At 39.5% G+C, this 19112-nt stretch overlaps 1 protein-coding gene across 1 annotated transcript in view; it reads left to right on the top strand.

Moving 5' to 3' along the window:
• Positions 1 to 5529: 5529 nt before the first annotated feature.
• LOC149453960 (uncharacterized) overlaps positions 5530 to 19112 on the top strand; it is an 80950-nt gene continuing 67367 nt past the window's right edge. The window contains exon 1 of the mRNA XM_089687994.1: positions 5530 to 5584. Within this exon, the coding sequence (XP_089544120.1) occupies positions 5530 to 5584 (55 nt within the window). The remainder of the gene's footprint in view (positions 5585 to 19112) is intronic.

Consider the following 19112-nt stretch of genomic DNA (forward strand, 5'->3'; position numbering starts at 1 on the left):
TTGATGGTAACGTCGGCCACTTGAACGACCGATTTTTCGTTTTTTAAAAGAAAAATCTGCCGTTTTTCTCCCCATCTATGGCCTGCATAAGCCGTGGATGGGCGAAACGCATTAGAGGGCTGGACATAGGTGACAGAAGGCAGTGTGCGCTGTATGTCAAATAAACTGAACTGAAGTGACATCATAGGTGTGCAGCCCATTTGCATGGTGTCATGTTCTGTCTCTTACCCCATTGGAGAGATTTTCCTCCACTTTGGCCAATCAGTGATCACATGCAAAGTAGTAAGCAAGATGTCACTTGTGACATCATTGCTTACTACGTGTGAAATCTGTGCATGATCACAGAGATCACATGGTACAGGGCTATTCACAACAGCCTTGTACCATGTGACAAGCTGTGACCAATCACAGCTCACTCAGTACTTCTAAATGAGTGTAAGAATGCACACAGAGAGAAAGAGAAATGATTGCTTTTACATCCTATATGGGTGTAAAAGCAATCAGTGTAAAAAAAAAAAAAAAAAAAATCTTCATCACCCCCCACAAGTAGTACAGTGTCACCATGGTGACACTGTACTGCTAGGGTGACAGTATGTAAAAAAATAATAATAATAATAATATAAAAAAATAAAATAAAAATGTAAAAAAAATGTTTAAAAATTATACTTTTTCGTTATAAACTAATTTGTATTTTTTTTTTACTAAAAAGATAACAGAATAAATTTTGGCAAAGATTTATGATGAAATATTATTTATTTGCAAAATTTTATAAAAAAAACACTTTTTTTCAAAATTTTTGGACTTTTTCATTTAAATAGCAAAAAAAATAAAAATCCCAGTGGTGAATAAATACCACCAAAATAAAGCTTTATCTGTCTCAAAAAAAATGGTAAAAAATTCATTTGGGTACAGTGTGGCATGACCGCGCAATTGTCATTCAAAGTGTGACAGCACTGAAAGCTGAAAATTGCCCTGGTCAGGAAGGGGGTAAAAGTGTCCGGTCTGGAAGTGGTTAATAATGTAGGTACATATCTAAAGTTCTTTTTTACACAGTTTTGAAAATCATATCAGGTAGGTGACGCCCCCCATTGTCCATACACTGAATAAGCCGATTTCTGGCGTTTTTCATGACCCTTAGCAGCATAGCAGCGGGTATGTTGGCAATTTCTGCGTGGATGTTGGCCTTCAGGTCTTGTAGGGTCCTTGGACGGTTTACATAAACGCGGGATTTCAAAAAACCCCACCAACAAAAGTCGCAAGGGGCCAAATCGGGGGAGCGGGCTGGCCACTCCAAATCGCCCCTTATTGAGATGAGGCGCTCCGGGAAGTGTTCCCTTAAAACAGCCATTGATGCTCTTGAAGTGTGAGCCGTTGCTCCATCCTGTTGGAACCAAATGTCCCCTAAGTCCAATTCATCAAGTCGTGGAAAAACAAATTCCTCCAACATGTTCACATACCAGTCTGAATTCACTTATTCAGTGTATGGACAATGGGGGGCGTCACCTACCTGGTATGATTTTCAAAACTGTGTAAAACAGAACTTTAGATATGTACCTACATTATTAAAGACAATAAAAACAATTCTGATTCATAAAATGGGTTTTATTGCATTTTGAAAAAAGGAAGTTATGTTGCTGCACCCTGTAGTAAAAAAGTAAAAATGAGGAATCTGACATTTGCTACATTTTTAATGACACTAAAGAGGTTGATTTATAAAGAAATTACATAGCCCTTTGCCCAGTGAAAGTGCATTCATTCTGTGCAAATCAGGGAAAAAAAACAGGCTCTATCCTGTGCTATTCGAATGCAAATCATTGATTTAAAAACTGAAAATACTACAGTTGACTACTAGATGGAGTAAAGTATTATAGGAAATTCCTATAATAAGTACCTCCAGCTGGTAGCCAAATGCAGTATTTTTCATTTTAAATCAATAATTTACATTGAAAAGTACAGGATGTAGCCTATTTACAATCGTTCGCACAAATCAAATGTGCATGTACTTTCACTTTGGGAATGGCTATAATTCTTTAAAAAAAGCAACCCCTAAATGTTGTTTCTGGTAAAAAGGATGGTCAAGTTTAAAAAAAAAATTAAATGCACTCTTCTGTGTGTATTTTTGAATACCACAACACACGAATAGACAAAAACAGAAAAGTCTTTAGATTGTGTTACCTTGGGTTCACACCTATGCGGGCCACGTTTGCCACGTTTGCCACGGGGGCCCGTTCATTTGAATGGACTCCCGTGCCCGTGACACGCAGAGAAGAAGTCCCTGCACTTCTTTGGAAAACATAACCCGCACGGGAACCTCGGTTCCCAGTACGATTGCATTTCCCAGTGCGGTTGGCGTGTCATTAGAATTAATGACAACCGCCTGCGGGTCCACATTTCTCTGTGCATTTCTCAGGATTTTCATGCTGATCCGCAGGGGCACCACCCGCACTGATGTGATCATAGGGTCGGTGTTCTGTTGAGAAAAACTGCGGTGTCTGCATCCCTTTAGAAGTATTTAGGACTTAAGGAATATCCGCAGCGGCACCACCCGCATAGATGTGAACCGAGGGTGAAAGAGTGGATAAAGAGCAGGCATAAGCTCACAGTTCAGTTTGTTCTCCTCCCCTTGATGATTTGGAAGCGACGTGTAAAATGTCACTTCTGGGTCCTCCTTTTGCTGTCCCTGTCTCTCATTGGAACACAGGAACTCAGATGAGACATCATTAAATAGAACCTGTCACCAAAAAAGCATCACACGCAGGGGTGGGCAACTGTGGCCCTCCAGATGTTGAAAAACTACAAGTCCCATTAGGCATTGCAAAACTGACAGTTACAAGCACGACTCCCAAAGGCAGAGGCATGATGGGACTTGTAGTTCACCAACAGCTGGAGGGCTCCTTCCCTTGTTGATTTGGAAGTGACGTATAAAATGTCACTTCTGGGTCCTCCTTTTGCTGTCCCTGTCTCTCATTGGAACACAGGAACTCAGGTGAGACATCATTAAAGAGAACCTGTCACTAAAAAAGTATCACATGCAGGGGTGGGCAACTGTGGTCCTCCAGCTGTTGAAGAACTGCAAGTCCCATGAGGCATTGCAAAACTGACAGTTACAAGCATGACTCCCAAAGGCAGAGGCATGATGGGACTTGTAGTTCACCAACAGCTGGAGGGCTCCTCCCCTTGCTGATTTGGAAGTGACGTGTAAAATGTCACTTCTGGGTCCTCCTTTTGCTTTCCCTGTCTCTCATTGGAACACAGAAACTCAGATGAGACATCATTAAAGAGAACCTGTCACCAAAAAAGTATCACATGCAGGGGTGGGCAACTGTGGCCCTCCAGCTGTTGAAAAACTACAAGTCCCATGAAGCATTGCAAAGTTGACAGTTACAAGCATGACTCCCAAAGGCAGAGGCATGATGGGACTTGTAGTTCACCAACAGCTGGAGGGCCATAGTTGCCCACCACTGACATAGGGTACTTTCTGTCCCCTATGTGATGAAAAAGAAGTTAAGAAAAAGATATAAAAAATCTAAATTTCAAAAAAGTTTGTCTTGCACCCAAGCGCACACAATCCCCCCAAACAAATTTCTGAGACCACCCCATCCCCACATACACACACATACAAACCTAAATGCATGCATCGGAGGCCCCTATGCATGAAAAGATTGATTGTGATACACATGTTACATGTTGCCATGCACTCTGGAGTGAGAGCAATAATTCCAGCACCAGAGCTCCTTTGTAACACTAAACTGATGACTGGTAGGGGCATTTAAAGCATCATCTGTGGAAAATATAGGGTACTGAAGTTTGTCACCATTTCATTGGCGCATGCAGTTTTAAGGTTGGACATATTGGGTATCTGTTTACTCAACAAAATCTCAAGTTTTATATTTTACACAAAAAAAAAATTGGTGATTTATTATGTTTTTGTGCCCTAAAATTAACTTTAGTGTATTTTTTTTTACTGAACTTTTGCTCTTCCTAGACCGTTGTGCTAATATTGTGTAGCATTAAAAATTGGAACAACCGCCATTTTTTTCTCTAAGGTAGCCTTTTCAACATGGAGGAACCCTTGAAATACCTTTCAGGTCTAAGGGAACTCCTGATAAAAGTTATTATATCTACAACTCACGATACATTAGTGTGATGGTCAGTGGGAAAAATATCCCTTATATTTGTGGTCATTGGGAAGAATTACCCCCATTACAGTATTGGCTCTTCTTTAAATTGTCCCTAGTATGTGTATGTATGAATGTAAGTTAGGGACCTTAGATTGTATGCCCCTTGAGGGTTAGGGACCTTAGATTGTACGCCCCTTGAGGGTTAGGGACCTTAGATTGTACGCCCCTTGAGGGTTAGGGACCTTAGATTGTACGCCCCTTGAGGGTTAGGGACCTTAGATTGTACACCCCTTGAGGGTTAGGGACTGATGTGAATGTACAATATATATGTAAAGTGCTGCGTAAATAGAAAGTGCTATATAAGTACCTGTAATACATTTGAAAAAAATAATTGGTGTCAATGGAAACTTTTCACTAGAGACAGAAACTGCTCATTGCTCAAGTAACCTCCAGAATCTCTGGAGGAACTCTAGAGTTCCATGGAACCCTGGTTGAGAAACCCTGCTATAGGGTGTCTGCTTTCAGAAAATACGTCATGTTTTGGGGGTTTTATCTAATCTTCAGGCCTAACTTAATTATTTTTAAACATGAGTTCAAAAATCACAAAAAAGGGCCTGGAAGCGGAAAAGGTCTCGAACATCTCCTAAGGTCTCGATCATCTCCTAAGGTCTCGATCATCTCCTAAGGTCTTGATCATCTCCTAAGGTCTCGATCATCTCCTAAGGTCTCTCTGGATTTATCATCAGGTCACCTCTCTTGTGATCTTGTCAATAGGTACAACTGTGTAACACAATACCCATCCAGCAGCTCCTCAGCTCAAAGAGATTAAAAAATTATAATTTTTAAAGGCCAAGTAATAGATAGGAAGATAATGACTTTTGCAATTACCAATTATTATATATCAGTCCCTTTTACTGCCATACAGAATCTTGAAGAATAAGACGCTCCTTACCGAAAATGTTTAGTGGCTAAAACAGGATGATACGCTTAGTCATCAATAATTACAAAGTATTATTTCACTGACTTGGCTTTCAACATGCATTGTGACATAGTAACACATTAATAAGCAGTGTGTCCTCTTTACTCTTTGATCTTCATGTGGCGCTGTATCTAATCTATGACTTAAACGTATATATATTCTAGAAAGATAAAGGGAACAAAAATACTTAAAAGAAATAGCTGAATGAACAGTTGAGTATAGATTTAATTTTTCATTTTGAAATCCCTAAGGAAGCTCACCCAGATAGCTAAACCATCCCAGCTATTAACTGTACTATCACAGTGCAAAGATCATCACCATATAGGGACAGATCCTGCACTATTTTCTCATTTTGGGGTTTGTTGGTGGTAATACCATTTCAGCTATATGATAAACATTCTCAGATGTTGCAAGCGAAGTGCTGCAAACATGAAGGCAGCACAGGTCCTACTGCTGCTGTTGGGTCTACTGCTTCTGGTGACAGGTGAGCAACCAATAGGAACTTAGGAACTGGCTTCTTAAATCTACTAAAATAATGAAAAATAAAATGTTCCTTTATGTGATAGCAAAAAAAAAAAATACAATTATATATATATATGCACATCAAGCTATATATACAACACTTTTCTTATCCTTGGCAATAAATTGTCCAAAAAAGGTTGGTTCACTTTAGATACTTCTAGACTTGCCTGTCAACTTCACATATAACTATAAGCAGATTACATTATATAGCAGATTTGGTATGTAGTATTTGGAGTATTTGGTATGTAGTGTTTAGTGTTTTAGTATTTGGTATGTAGTATTTTAGTATTTGGAGTATTTGGTATGTAGTGTTTTAGTTTTAGTATTTGGTATGTAGTATTTTTGTATTTGGTATGTAGTATTTTAGTATTTGGTATGTAGTATTTTAGTATTTGGATTATTTGGTATGTAGTGTTTTAGTATTTGGAGTATTTGGTATGTAGTGTTTTAGTGTTTGGCGTATTTGGTATGTAGTGTTTTGGTATGTAGTATTTTAGTATTTTAGTATTTGGTATGTAGTATTTTAGTATTTGGAGTATTTGGTATGTAGTGTTTTAGTATTTGGTATGTAGTGTTTTAGTATTAGTATTTGGTATGTAGTGTTTTAGTATTTGGATTATTTGGTATGTAGTGTTTTAGTATTAGTATTTGGTATGTAGTATTTTAGTATTTGGAGTATTTGGTATGTAGTGTTTTAGTATTTGGTATGTAGTATTTTAGTATTTTAGTATTTGGTATGTAGTGTTTTAGTATTTGGTATGTAGTATTTTAGTATTTGGTATGTAGTATTTTAGTATTTGGTATGTAGTATTTTAGTATTTGGAGTATTTGGTATGTTGTGTTTTAGTATTTGGAGTATTTGGTATGTAGTGTTTTAGTATTTGGAGTATTTGGTATGTAGTGTTTTAGTATTTTAGTATTTGGTATGTAGTGTTTTAGTATTTTAGTATTTGGTATGTAGTGTTTTAGTATTTTAGTATTTGGTATGTAGTATTTTAGTATTTTAGTATTTGGTATGTAGTGTTTTAGTATTTTAGTATTTGGTATGTAGTATTTTAGTATTTGGTATGTAGTGTTTTAGTATTTGGTATGTAGTATTTTAGTATTTGGAGTATTTGGTATGTAGTGTTTTAGTATTTGGAGTATTTGGTATGTAGTATTTTAGTATTTGGATTATTTGGTATGTAGTGTTTTAGTATTTGAAGTATTTGGTATGTAGTATTTAATATTTGGAGTATTTTGTATGTAGTGTGTTAGTACTTGGAGTGTTTGGTATGTAGTGTGCTAGTACTTGGAGTGTTTGGTATGTAGTATTTTAGTATTTGGAGTATTTGGTATGTAGTATTTTAGTATTTGGAGTATTTGGTATGTAGTGTTTTAGTATTTGGAGTATTTGGTATGTAAAATTTTATATCTGGCATGGAGTTTCCTCTTTATTTCGCATGGCTTTATATACATATTTTTTTCCAAGCTATCAGGCAAACGTGTGAGTGACTACGATGTATTTGCACTAACATTGGCTATGAACAATACCTTGACCTGTTCAAGTGTTTAATGGTTTCTGATACAATTAAATATTAAATAAACTTTTTTTTTTCATTTGGACCCATAAATATATTTTCCCCAACTCTATGGCTTTCATGGTTCTATCACACCTGTGTTGGCAAGCCCTTTCTATGAAAAGATATGAAAGATTATAAATGTGTATGAGGTCCGCATTAAATCAGATTTGCTGGTATACTAAAAAAATTGACAGGAGGACGAAATAAGAAAACAATTAAAAATACTTCACAGAGCGCTATATTTATTATAATATTCAACCAACATTTGTTAAGGACAAAGAAAACATATTATGGGGTTAACTTACTACAGGCAAATAAGTTGTGAACTTTGCATGGGAAGTTGCATTTCACAAAGAGGTTTAACCCAGAGCTTAGTAAATGGGGTGAAATCTTAAATTGTAAGGAATCATTTGCAAGGAAAATTAAAAAAAATGTTTCTTGCCCATGACTGAATGATGGAAGTCAGCAGAGCTTTGTCTCATTTAATAACCCTTTCACAACTAAGGGTAAAACAAATCTAAATGCCTAAGCACAATTTTGCAACGTTGACATGTGTTAGTAAAACCATCCATATCATCACAACTACTTTGTACATCCAGATGGATTATACTGCGTTTTTTTCAGGACAAATTGGGCTTTTATTTGGTGGCAAATGGTAATGGATATATCCTGATTTTTTTTTCTTATTCTCAAAGGAAAACTGGCCCAAAATAGTAAAAAAAAAAAATATTTTTTTTATTTAGCTGTGTGTTTCTTGTTACTACCATAACCTACCACCACAGAACAACCCAAAATAAATTCTCCAGCTCTTTACGATCGCAGTGATACCATATATGTGTATGTTATTTGTTGTTTGTACCCGGAGTACAGCCCAGAAACAATAATGTGCATTTTGTTTTTTTTGTTTTTTACCCAAAACACACTGACATTGACACTAACTGACACTGATAACAATTTTGTTTTTTAAATCCTGACCTGTGACTTGACTTTTTTGACCTTGACCTTTGACCCTTACCCTGATCCAAACACTAACCCTGGCATTGAACTAGATCAAACCTTGATCTAGGTATTTTTTCTTTATTTTTTTCTTTTATTTTTTAATATTTATTTATCTTTTTTTTTTTTTACAAACATTTTTTTCTCTCTATGCCAGGAGTTAGAGAAATACAATGTATCTCTCCCCTCCATTCATAGAGAGAAAAAAACAAGGGGGCCGGGCTGCACAGTGACTGATCATTGTGATAGTCAATCAGAGGTTATCACAGCGATCATGTGACCCAGAATCGGGAGTTCTGACTCCTGATCATTAGAACGGGACCTGGTGCTCTCAGTGACACCGTGGTCTTTGCGCCATGAGGCGCGCTCCCAGCACAAAGACAGGTATGCAAATATGTGGTGTCGCAAACGTGCGTGCCAGAGGCAGGCACGGCCCTCCATTTTGTTAAGAGTTCTCCATGTTGTCCCTTATTCTCCCCCCTTTTCTCTGTTCATACACATTGACATATGGCCTGTTTGTTAGGAGTGTCACAGGATAGAGCACAGCAGGAAGCCCAGAGCTATAAAACACCTCTCTGAGCAAGGTGCCTAGTTGTCTGAGGGAGCTGTGCCATGCCTAAGAAAGTTAAGTTGAAGAATACTCCCGTTTAACATCAGAATCAACTTGGGAGACGGTGCCCTTTTGCTCTGAAACTTGATCTGCAAACCCAAGTATGATTGGCAAGTACTTTAACCCTTTAACCTCCTTTCTGTTATCTCTTTGCTGTGCTGTTGCTCTCTGTATATTTTTATATATATTGGTTACATCTTTTTTCTGTAAATATTTTTACCTTTTAGTAATAAATCTTTCCTTCTGAAAGTGTTGAACTGTTTCTATAGCTCTTTATTGCAATTTCCGAATTCCTACCTCTAAAATAGCGCTACTCTGTTTGTTTAACCCTCTGTATAACCGACCTGCGGTGACCGTGTTATACAGATGATTACCTCAACCATTATAGTGTTATTGAGGATATCGCCGAGTTTCCTCTTTCTCTGTACAAAAAGGCGGTGGTGGCAGTGTGAAGGGTTAATTGCGTAATTAAGCTGACCCAGTAACAATCGCTCCCAGGCTGCTGGTACATAGATTGTGGTCCAATTAGCTGGAAAATCATTGTGCAGGGTGCAGCTGGGCGTGGCATTGTTACGCACGTGACATTGCGGTTTAGATTGGCCAGTCCTTCGGTCACGAGTTTGGTGAGAAGGTCAGGGGTCTGACGCCGCGTTCGTCTAATATTGGTGACAGCGATTGTGGGTTCGTCACATATTGGTGGCAGCGATCTTGCGTCCATCACATGTGGCCTCACGGAAAGAAACCCAGTTCTGTGAGGCCGCACATTTGTGTTACGTCAGTGTCAAGGGGTTAAGCTCTATGTCAAGTCTAGCGACTATCCGCTTGCAAAGTGAAACTTCCTTTGCAAAGTGAACAGTCTATTTGCCTTTAGTAAACTAGCCAAACCATCAATATGTCTGTGACCTTGTAAAGGATTGTGATACTTACCTTGTGAATACTCTATATTGGCTAAAATAAACCAGCCACTTGTTTTTAACATTTTCTTTTCTTGTGATGGAACTGTTTTTTTTTTCCATCAAAAGTCTTTTTGTGTTCCTATTGATGTCTGGGGTTATCATGAAATGGAAATAATCTGATCCACATTGCACCTTTTTATGTACTTCAAAAATGATCATCAAAGGTGAGCTGATGTGTTCCCTAATGCAACAACAGTTTGGAGCTGAAACTTTGCTCATTGATGGTCACTCGCTTCTTCAAGCAGGAAAAATTTGCCCTTGGTCACATCCCGGTATCACAAGGGTTTATAGAAATCAATAGGAAAACAGCATCTGCTTTCCATAGCATGTCTTAACATGTTGCACACAAAAGGTGCTTACTCATAAGGCTGCCTGCTGTAGCTGTGTGAGGCCATTTCGTACTTAACCTCCCTGGCGGTATTCCCGAGTGTAGCTCGGGGTAAAATTTCTATACCAAGAGCGGTAACCCCGAGCTACACTCGGGCTTACCCTGCGGCGTTGCTCAGGGGGTCCCTGCAGCGTCCCCGGCCATCTCCTCCGGCCAATGCCAGCATCCGGCTTCTGTGTTCCGGTCCCTGTGACGTCGGGACGTACGGGCGGGAAATTTGAAATTTTTAAAAAATTTCATTTTTGCTGTCATTGCTGTTTCAATGCATTTCACATACATTTTGTCCCGAGTGCTTTGTCCGGCGCCCTGCCTGCATTTTGACTGTTCTTTCTGCCTGGAAACTTAGAAAAGTCCATGGCGTCCAAAAAGCGCCCCTTTACGTCAAAAGCGGTTTTAGACCGGCTAGAGAACAGCGATAGTAAATCAGAACCACTTGCAGAATTGAGTGATAATGATTCGTGGGAGAAATTCGTCATCAAACACTGAAAACGATTTTGCGACTTTGCTCAGCGATGTGCAAATTTGCCTCTGTATTTCAAATTTCAGTGTTTTTGGTTTGATTATATTATTGAATTAAATGTATTATTATTATTATATTATTTTTTATGATTATTTATTAAATTATAATTTATGATTTCGTGTTTCAAGTTTTATCATCCCCGGGATGTTTACTAGACTCTTGTTCGGACAGATTTCAGTGAGTTATTCCTAAAAATTACAGCCTACAATAAAAAACTACATATTTCCATGCAAAAAATGGTACCGCTTTCAGCACCAAAAATCGGAAAGAATCATACCGCTAGGGAGGTTAAACAATGATTTATTATTATTATTATTATTATAAAGCCATTTATAACTCTGCCCCAAATTACATCACCGATCTTGTCTCTAAATATCACCCAAACCGTACTCTCCGCTCCTCGCAAGACCTCCTGCTCTCTAGCTCCCTTGTCTCCTCCTCCCATGCTCATCTCCAGGACTTCACCAGAGCTTCCCCCATCCTCAGGAACTCTCTATCCCAATTTATCAGACTATCACCCACTTTGCTCACTTTTAGATCTCTGAAAACCTATCTCTTCAGGGAAGCCTATCCTGCCCTCAGCTAATACTGGAATCTTCTACTCTTCCAACCAGTCCATCCCCCACAGTTACTATCTTTTGTACCACTAGCCCCTCCCTCCTAGATTGTAAGCTCCAAGGAGCAAGGCCCTCCTAGCCCTCTTGTATTTAACTGCATTGTTGCTGTATTGTCTCCCACTATAAAGCGCTGAGCAAACTGTTGGCGCCATATAAATTCTGTATAATAATAATTGTTATTATTATTATTATTATACAGGATTTATATGGCGCCAACAGTTTGCACAACACTTTACAATATAAAGGGAGACAATACAGCAACAATACAAGAGGGTTAGGAGGGCTCTGCTTCTGGGAGCTTACAATCTAATAGGAAGGGCCTGGTGGAACAAAAGGTAATAACTGTGGGAGATGAACTGCTGGGAAAAATAGAAGATTCAGTTTTTAGCTGAAGACAGGATAGGCTTCCCTGAAGAGATAGGGATCACCTAAAATTGGACAGAGTAGGAGATAGTCAGACAGATTGGGATAGACGGTTCCAGAGGATAGAAGAGGCTCTGGAGAAGTCCTGGAGACGAACATGGGAGGAGGAGACAAGGGAGCAAGAGAATAGGAGGTCTCTAGAGGAGAGGAAAGGATGCTTTGGGTGATATTTGGAGACAAGATTGGTGATGTAATTTGGGGTGGAGTTGTAAATGGCTTTATATGTTATTATTAATGTTTTGCATTTTATTTGTTGAGCAATGGGAAGCCAGTGGAGGGATTGGCAGAGAGGGGTGGTGGACACTGAACAGTTGGTAAGGCAGATGAGTCTGGCAGCAGCATTTATGATAGACTGAAGAGGGGATAGCCTGTGATGAGGCAGGCCATTGAGGAGGGAGATACAGAACTGTATCTCATAGCTGACACTGGTAATATTGATTTCACAAGACTCCAATGTGGCAGCAGTTGTTCTCTTATAGTTAATGCTCTGCTGATGATAAACGACACGATTGATGAGAAACCTTTGACTGACCAGTGTCGAGGGTCTGTTTTGGTGTTTTTATAGAATTTGATGGATTTTTTTTGTTTTATTCAAGCTATCCTTTGGTTGTCAGGGACAAACTGACAACTCATGGGGCCCCCGGGCAATAGGGGATCATGGGGCCCCTGTGTCCTTGCCCAAACTCAAAAAAGCCTATGAAAAAGGTACCAGGGGCATCTCACGGGGCCCCCTATTGACCCCGGGCCCTCGGGCAGTGCCCGAGTTTCCAAATGGTCAGCCTGCCCCTGTGTACATCATAATTTTTAGACGTTAAAAAAAATATGTATAAATTCATACCTCTTCAGTATATGGTTCGGGATCCAATAATGATTATAAGTCTCATATCACATTCAGCTTTGTAGCTTCACCTCTACTACACACATTTTTGGTTCAGTTATCACCCTCAACCCTCAAACAATACATTAAAGACTGAATGACCACTTAAAAAGCTTTGAATATATGGAAACAAATTATTACAAATGAAAGTTATCAAGAAGAAACACCCAGTGTAATGGTTCAGCAGGTGTCTGGTGAGGTGGATACATGAATGATGTTACAGAAGTTAAATCCAACAAGCTTGTACAGACCCAACAATGATAACCATTGAGTATATAACAGAATAAAAGTATATAACACAGGCCAACACACATTTTGGTGCCTGGAATGTTTGCACTGTTCCTGAGTATATTTCCCCCACTGATTCCAAAAATGGCACAAATGTTCCCTATCAGCTCTAATTTCTGCATAAATGCCCAATACCACCCTTCACTCTGGTCACCTGTCAAACATCAGGATATTTTAATGTTTTGTTTAATCTCTTTGTAGCATGAAAGAAACACATAAAAAAGTAGCCCTAACCTTTACGGTGCTCCGTCTGCAAAAATAAAACAACATGAGTGCCAATATATACAGACCTCCTATTTAATTAAATGATATAAATTCAACCATATCCGAGAAACTAGAACTGATGCAATCTAGCCAAAGTTATTTATTGAAGCAGTGCCCCCAAAAACCCGAATAACAGGGGTACCTATATGGGTATATGACAGAATAAAAGTATATTTGTACCTGTTGATCTGGGAGTTCTGGGCAGGGGCGGACTGACAACTCATGGGGCCCTCGGGTTATAGGGGATCATGGGGCCCATGTGTCCTTGCCCAAACTCAAAAAAGCCTATGAAAAAGGTACCAGGTGCATCTCATAGGGCCCCCTACTGACCCCGGGCCCTCGGCAGTGCCCGGGTTTCCAAATGGTCAGTCCGCCCCTGGTTCTGGGTATCCCAGCACCTCCTATTGCATTCTTCAGACTATAAAATAAAACAAAAACCTAAAAGGTACAGAAGAACTTTTGGTGAATGTTAGTCATGGTGGGGTCTTTCCTTACTTTCTCTCCTCGTGGTTACTTTCATCAGTACAGGGGCCAGTGGAAGGAACAGTGCCCCAGTATTAGTGCCAGGGGTTCCGAAACATTGATGTCATTGGGAGCATCAGCGGGGTTATTTCCTAAAACTGCATGGTGCAAAATCTGGTGCAACTCTACATATAAACCAATCAGTTTCCAGGTTTAATTAAACAAGCTGAAGTTAGAAGCTGATTGGCTACCATGCACAGATTCTGAGTGCACCAGTTTTAATTAATCTACATCAGTGTTACAAACTATTGCATGCCAGCATGAGAGCCGCCATGTGTTTGCCATTGTAGGTTTTGCTTGCATTTTAGATTTTTAGATTTAATTCATTGTAAACAAGTCCTGCAAAGGACACCTGGGACACTTAATGGACATGAGCTCTAGGTGACAGGATCTATCAATGCTGCTGCCTTGACCCATAAGGTTCTTCTTCCATTATAGATCTTCAATATTTTATTCCCAAATTATGATATAAAATGTATATATTAGTTAAATCCTCCCCACTGTTCCCCAAAAAGAAAAGCTCTACCAAATCAAAAAAGTTAACCAAGTTTAAGGACAAAACCAAAAACAATTAATAATGCAAGTGAATTACCAACTTCCATTTTTTTTTCAAGCATGGTAAAATCTTTGGTTTTTGCTAAACAAAAATTCTTAAAAACACCCCAAACATAGATTTCCTGGAATCAGAGGCATTGTACAATAAATGGCGGTAGTTATAATTTGTTCTTGTCTGCTATTTATGCAGTTGTTTACTAAATCTATATTTTCAGAAAAAAAGCCCCACTAAAATGAATTGTATTGCCCACAAGCAATTGTTTACCAAATCTATATTTTCAGAAAAAAAACACACTAAACCGAATTGCTCACAAGCAAAATTTAATCCCAATTTTTTTGCACAAAATAAAAGGTGAGTTAGTGTCAAGTAAATAGATACCAAATATGTCAAGCCTCAAACTGCAAAAAAATAATGATATTAAAATGGAAATCCTCATTGGATTTTTTTCCTCTTTTTCTATTCTGCTGACAACTCAAGATTTAGAATTTTCCCTCAAATACAAAGCAATAACAACCTGACCAGGATTTTAACACTTCCTCACTGTTTTCCAAACTTTAAAAAAAATTGTTTGGGCTTTTCATATACTTTAACCCCTTCCTGCTCAGCTTGGTGTCCCCATTTCAATGCATCTTTACACCTGGAGGGCTGGATGGACTTTCCAAACACATGACTATTGTAATTGGCCTTGACAGTGGTAACGACGTCGGGAGCTCGTTCTACCAGCTCCTGACCATAACTAGAGATACAAAGCTGTCTATGACAGCCTGGCCACTGTGCTGAGAGGGTGCAGCGAGCAGGGGCGGACTGACCATTTGGAAACTCGGGCACTGTCCGAGGGCCCGGGGTCAGTAGGGGGCGCCATGAGATGCCCCTGGTACCTTTTTCATAGGCATTTTTGAGTTTGGGCAAGGACACAGGGGCCCCATGAGTTGTCATTCTGCCCCTGGCAGCGAGCAAACCTTCAGAACAGGAATCTTAGCCATCCATAGGCGCATGTGTGTTTTAAAGCTCACCCTATTTGCCAACCCACATATGCCTTATGTAGGCAGCAATAAATTAAAATATCAGCAAAATCATGAATAATGCAATATAATAAACATAATTTTGGTCAGCTGGGGGCTCAGAAGGGTTGCTATTCATAATTCCAAAGACTAATAAAATCAACAAAGTTCAAACTAGAAGTCAGTATCATCTTATAATGCTCAGAAAGAAAAAAATTAAACAACTTGATTGAGGGCTTAAGTAAATATACGTATCTCGCAAAAAGACAATATAGATGAGATATCAGAGCAAAGTTCAATGGTTGTAAAACCACAGAAATGGACAAAATACATCTAATGACTAATACAGATTACCAGACAGAAATGTATGTTTTACTAAAACGTGTGTTGTGGTGAACATACACAGAACGATTTTCTAGACGATCATATATTTAATAATATGCAAAAAGGTAAAAGTGAGCGCTAAAATAAGCCTCTGTACACCAAAATGGTACCAAAGAACCTCTATAAATCAAACTGACAACAAAGGCGCAGCGCTGAAATTCCAATAACAATCAAATATAAAATGCAAATGCTGGTATGCTGAAAAGATGATCTGCAACAGTATGACCACAACTGGACAGTCTCAATGAGCATAAAATTCCACTAGTAATGGAGAAATAACTAAGTAGTGCATATATATATATATATAAACACAATTGTGAATATGATATAGAACCCAAAAAACCAAATAACACTCTAAATTCCAATTAGAAAAAACTTTCAGCCCTTGAAAGCTCAAAATTATATAAAATTATTCCAAGAAGAATCTCCCCCTCTTTAAACAAATTCCCGACTGAGATATATAAACAAAACACACCCCTTACAAGTGATAATTGATAGTTAAACCAACAATAATCATAAATAAGTCCAGTGTCTTAATAGTTCAAAAAGCACTCAAAATAATAAAAATGATAAACTTGAAATTTTTTTATAGTGTTGATTGCATCCGGTGACTTTTGTGAAAACCTCAAAAATAAAAGAAACTCAGATAGTGTATTAACGTAACATTAAGGAAAAAAAAACAAAACTATATATATATTCAAAAATACAATACTGTGTGAAACACACAAAAAAAGTGAAACTCGTGAAAAAACTTTTCAAACAGCACTCGTGCTCAATCCTAAAGTGTTTCACTCAGTGAAAACCATAACCCACGTGTAGCACTTCTAATAAATGAGGCATATATACCCTTCCCAACAGTAATAAAACAAACGCTTTAAGGTATCAACTGTAGAAATCATCCAACAAATGTTTCTCCTCCTTCACTTGTTTGCAGAGTAACACTGTGCTATCATCCTTCCATGATCATTCACAAGCCTTGATCCCAAATTGCCAGGCTCCAATCATATAATAGGAAATGACCATAGTGTGACTCCGTATATTTATAAGATCATACTGCTTTAATATATCTGAATTGTGCAGCGATTTCCACAACAAAGATGGCCGCCGTGGCACTTCCGGTTCCTGCTCCTTGCGTCCGACGTCACTTCCTCTTGACGCGTTTCGTCACATCCGGGACTTAGTCATAATATATATATATATATATATATATATGTACACAAAAGTGGCTACTTAATGCCACAGTGCCAAAGTCTGTGAATAAATATAAATAAGGTAGGTGATCCACTGTGCGTCTTCTGGTGATCAAATATTCAAATTATACACTCACCAGATGTATAATTCCAATATGCATGTAGAAAAATGTAACATCTCTATGGTTCAGTTGAATCCTCTTATGGGCACGTCTATCATCTCTGGGCTTCCCTCTGGGCACCTCTATCCATGTCCCACATGGGCCGGCGGCCATCTATAACTCTTTTCATGGTCAGTTTTTCTTTACCTACTATGTCTATGTCTACTATGGATCAATAAAATACCTTTTAAAACGATATCACACCATTCTGGCATCCTTTCTTGGGACTCTTGTTGAGTCCACCACCCACAGAGTCCTCAGGGAAGGGAGTCCAGAGGTGCAGTATCCAATCGGATGATCCAGAGGGAACCCTAGTAAAGGATAGAGGTGCCCAGAGGGAAGCCCAGAGATGATAGACGTGCCCATAAGAGGATTCAACTGAACCATCAACTGATCGATAGGCCTCAAATGGCACGCTCCCTACCCAGAAATGCAAAATCACTTATATATATGTGATTTTGCGCACCTGTGCCACCCCGTAGGAGTACTTCTGCTATAGGGCGGACGGTAAGCAGTTAATAAGTCAGCGTAGTGCTAACCATAACTAAGGAGAATTGGCAGGAAAATCAAAACCAATGATATCAACATCACTCAGTTATCCTCTACAAAGCAATGATCCCCACTGAAAAGTATCAACCCGGAAAGGAAAAAAAGAGAAGGACACAGAATGAAAAAGACAGAAAGAGAAATATAGGAAAACATAGAGGGACAGGAGAAAGAGGAAAAGTCAGGGAGGAAAAGATATCACGAATCCAGGGCCAGCACAGGCAGCGGCTATAAGAGGTCATAAATGGTGGGAGATAAGGATGGAAAGGAATAGTTTATCCAGGGTTCCCAAACTTTAAGGAATTTCGGATGTGAATCTTTGAGGATGCTGGACATCTGTTTATAAATCATCATGGCAGTCATCCATGTTTTCACACCCTGGAAGGCAACCGAAGAGGTCTTCCAGGCTTGAGCTATAGTACATTTGGCAGAAATGAAAAAGTAATAAGCTAATTTCTGCTGGGGTGTGAAAAGGCCCAGGAAAAGGCAATGCAGAAGGGCCAATCTGACATCCTTGCGGATCTGTAAGGGATTTCCGGCAAGAAGAATCACGATCGGAAATGCTCATGCGCATAGGAATTGCCGCAGAAGAATTGTACTGTCAAGTACCTGATGGGAGACTGAAATGACGAGGTCGGCCTCACTTGTGTCACTAGCCCTGACTCCTCTGGAGTTGGAACAGAGGGAGTCTAGGACCCAGGGGAACAAGAGTGCTAGTAGTTGTTGTTTGCAGCTCTTGCAGATGATGACCTTGGAAGGCTGATGATCCACTGATTTTGGCACAGTAGTAGTAGGCAGAGCAGGTTTTGTAGATTTCCAGGCGTGCACCAGAGCAAGGCAGATAGTGAGGACAAGAGACTGGAGCAATGTCATGAAATAGCCAGGGTCATCAACAGTCGGGCAGCACGGTACAGAATCAGAAGGAAAAGCCAAGGTCAGGAGCAGAGCCGAAGTCAGGAACCAGTATCAGGAGAGCAATCAGAGTCAGGTGAGGAACAAGCCGGGACAGCAACAAAGGAATCACACAAGAACAAGCAGGACACGGGGGAGCTGAAGACCAGTCAGCACTGAACTTGAGCAGAGGCACTCCTTAAATAGGCCGTCTGGTGCCAATCTTCGCCATGCGTGTGCGCATGCGTGTGCGCGATCGCGCATTCCCGCACGTGTGCGCACAACCCGACAATTCTTCTGCGGGAGTTCCTATGCGCATTTCCAATCACGATTCTTCTTGCCGAAAATCCCTTACAGGATCGTTACATGAAACAGTGTTTGCAGCAAGCCAAAAACCCTAGACCAGAAGCCTATCGAATGTGGGCACGGCCACCAAATATGCAGGGCGTCCCCACGCTGACCACAGTTCCTAAAACATTTATCGCTACTGCTGTAGGTGGTATGATAGGTATGACCAGTCAGAGCCAGGACCTAGTACCTCCGCAGGAGAACTTTGTAGGCGGCCTCAAGTGTGGTGGTTTTGAAAGAATATTTAGCTATCATCTTCCAGATCTTGCTTCAGTCTTCTACCTCAATAGATGAATCAAGATCTCACTGCCATTGAGTCACATAGGATAGGGATGTTAAGGAAGTCCTATTGTTAAGACAGGCATAGAGTGTAGAAATGAGACCAGGGGA

This window comes from Staurois parvus, unplaced genomic scaffold, assembly GCF_062004578.1.
Source record: "Staurois parvus isolate SC_StPar_1 unplaced genomic scaffold, SC_StPar_1.0 ptg000444l, whole genome shotgun sequence".
NCBI classification, from domain to species: Eukaryota; Metazoa; Chordata; class Amphibia; order Anura; family Ranidae; genus Staurois; species Staurois parvus.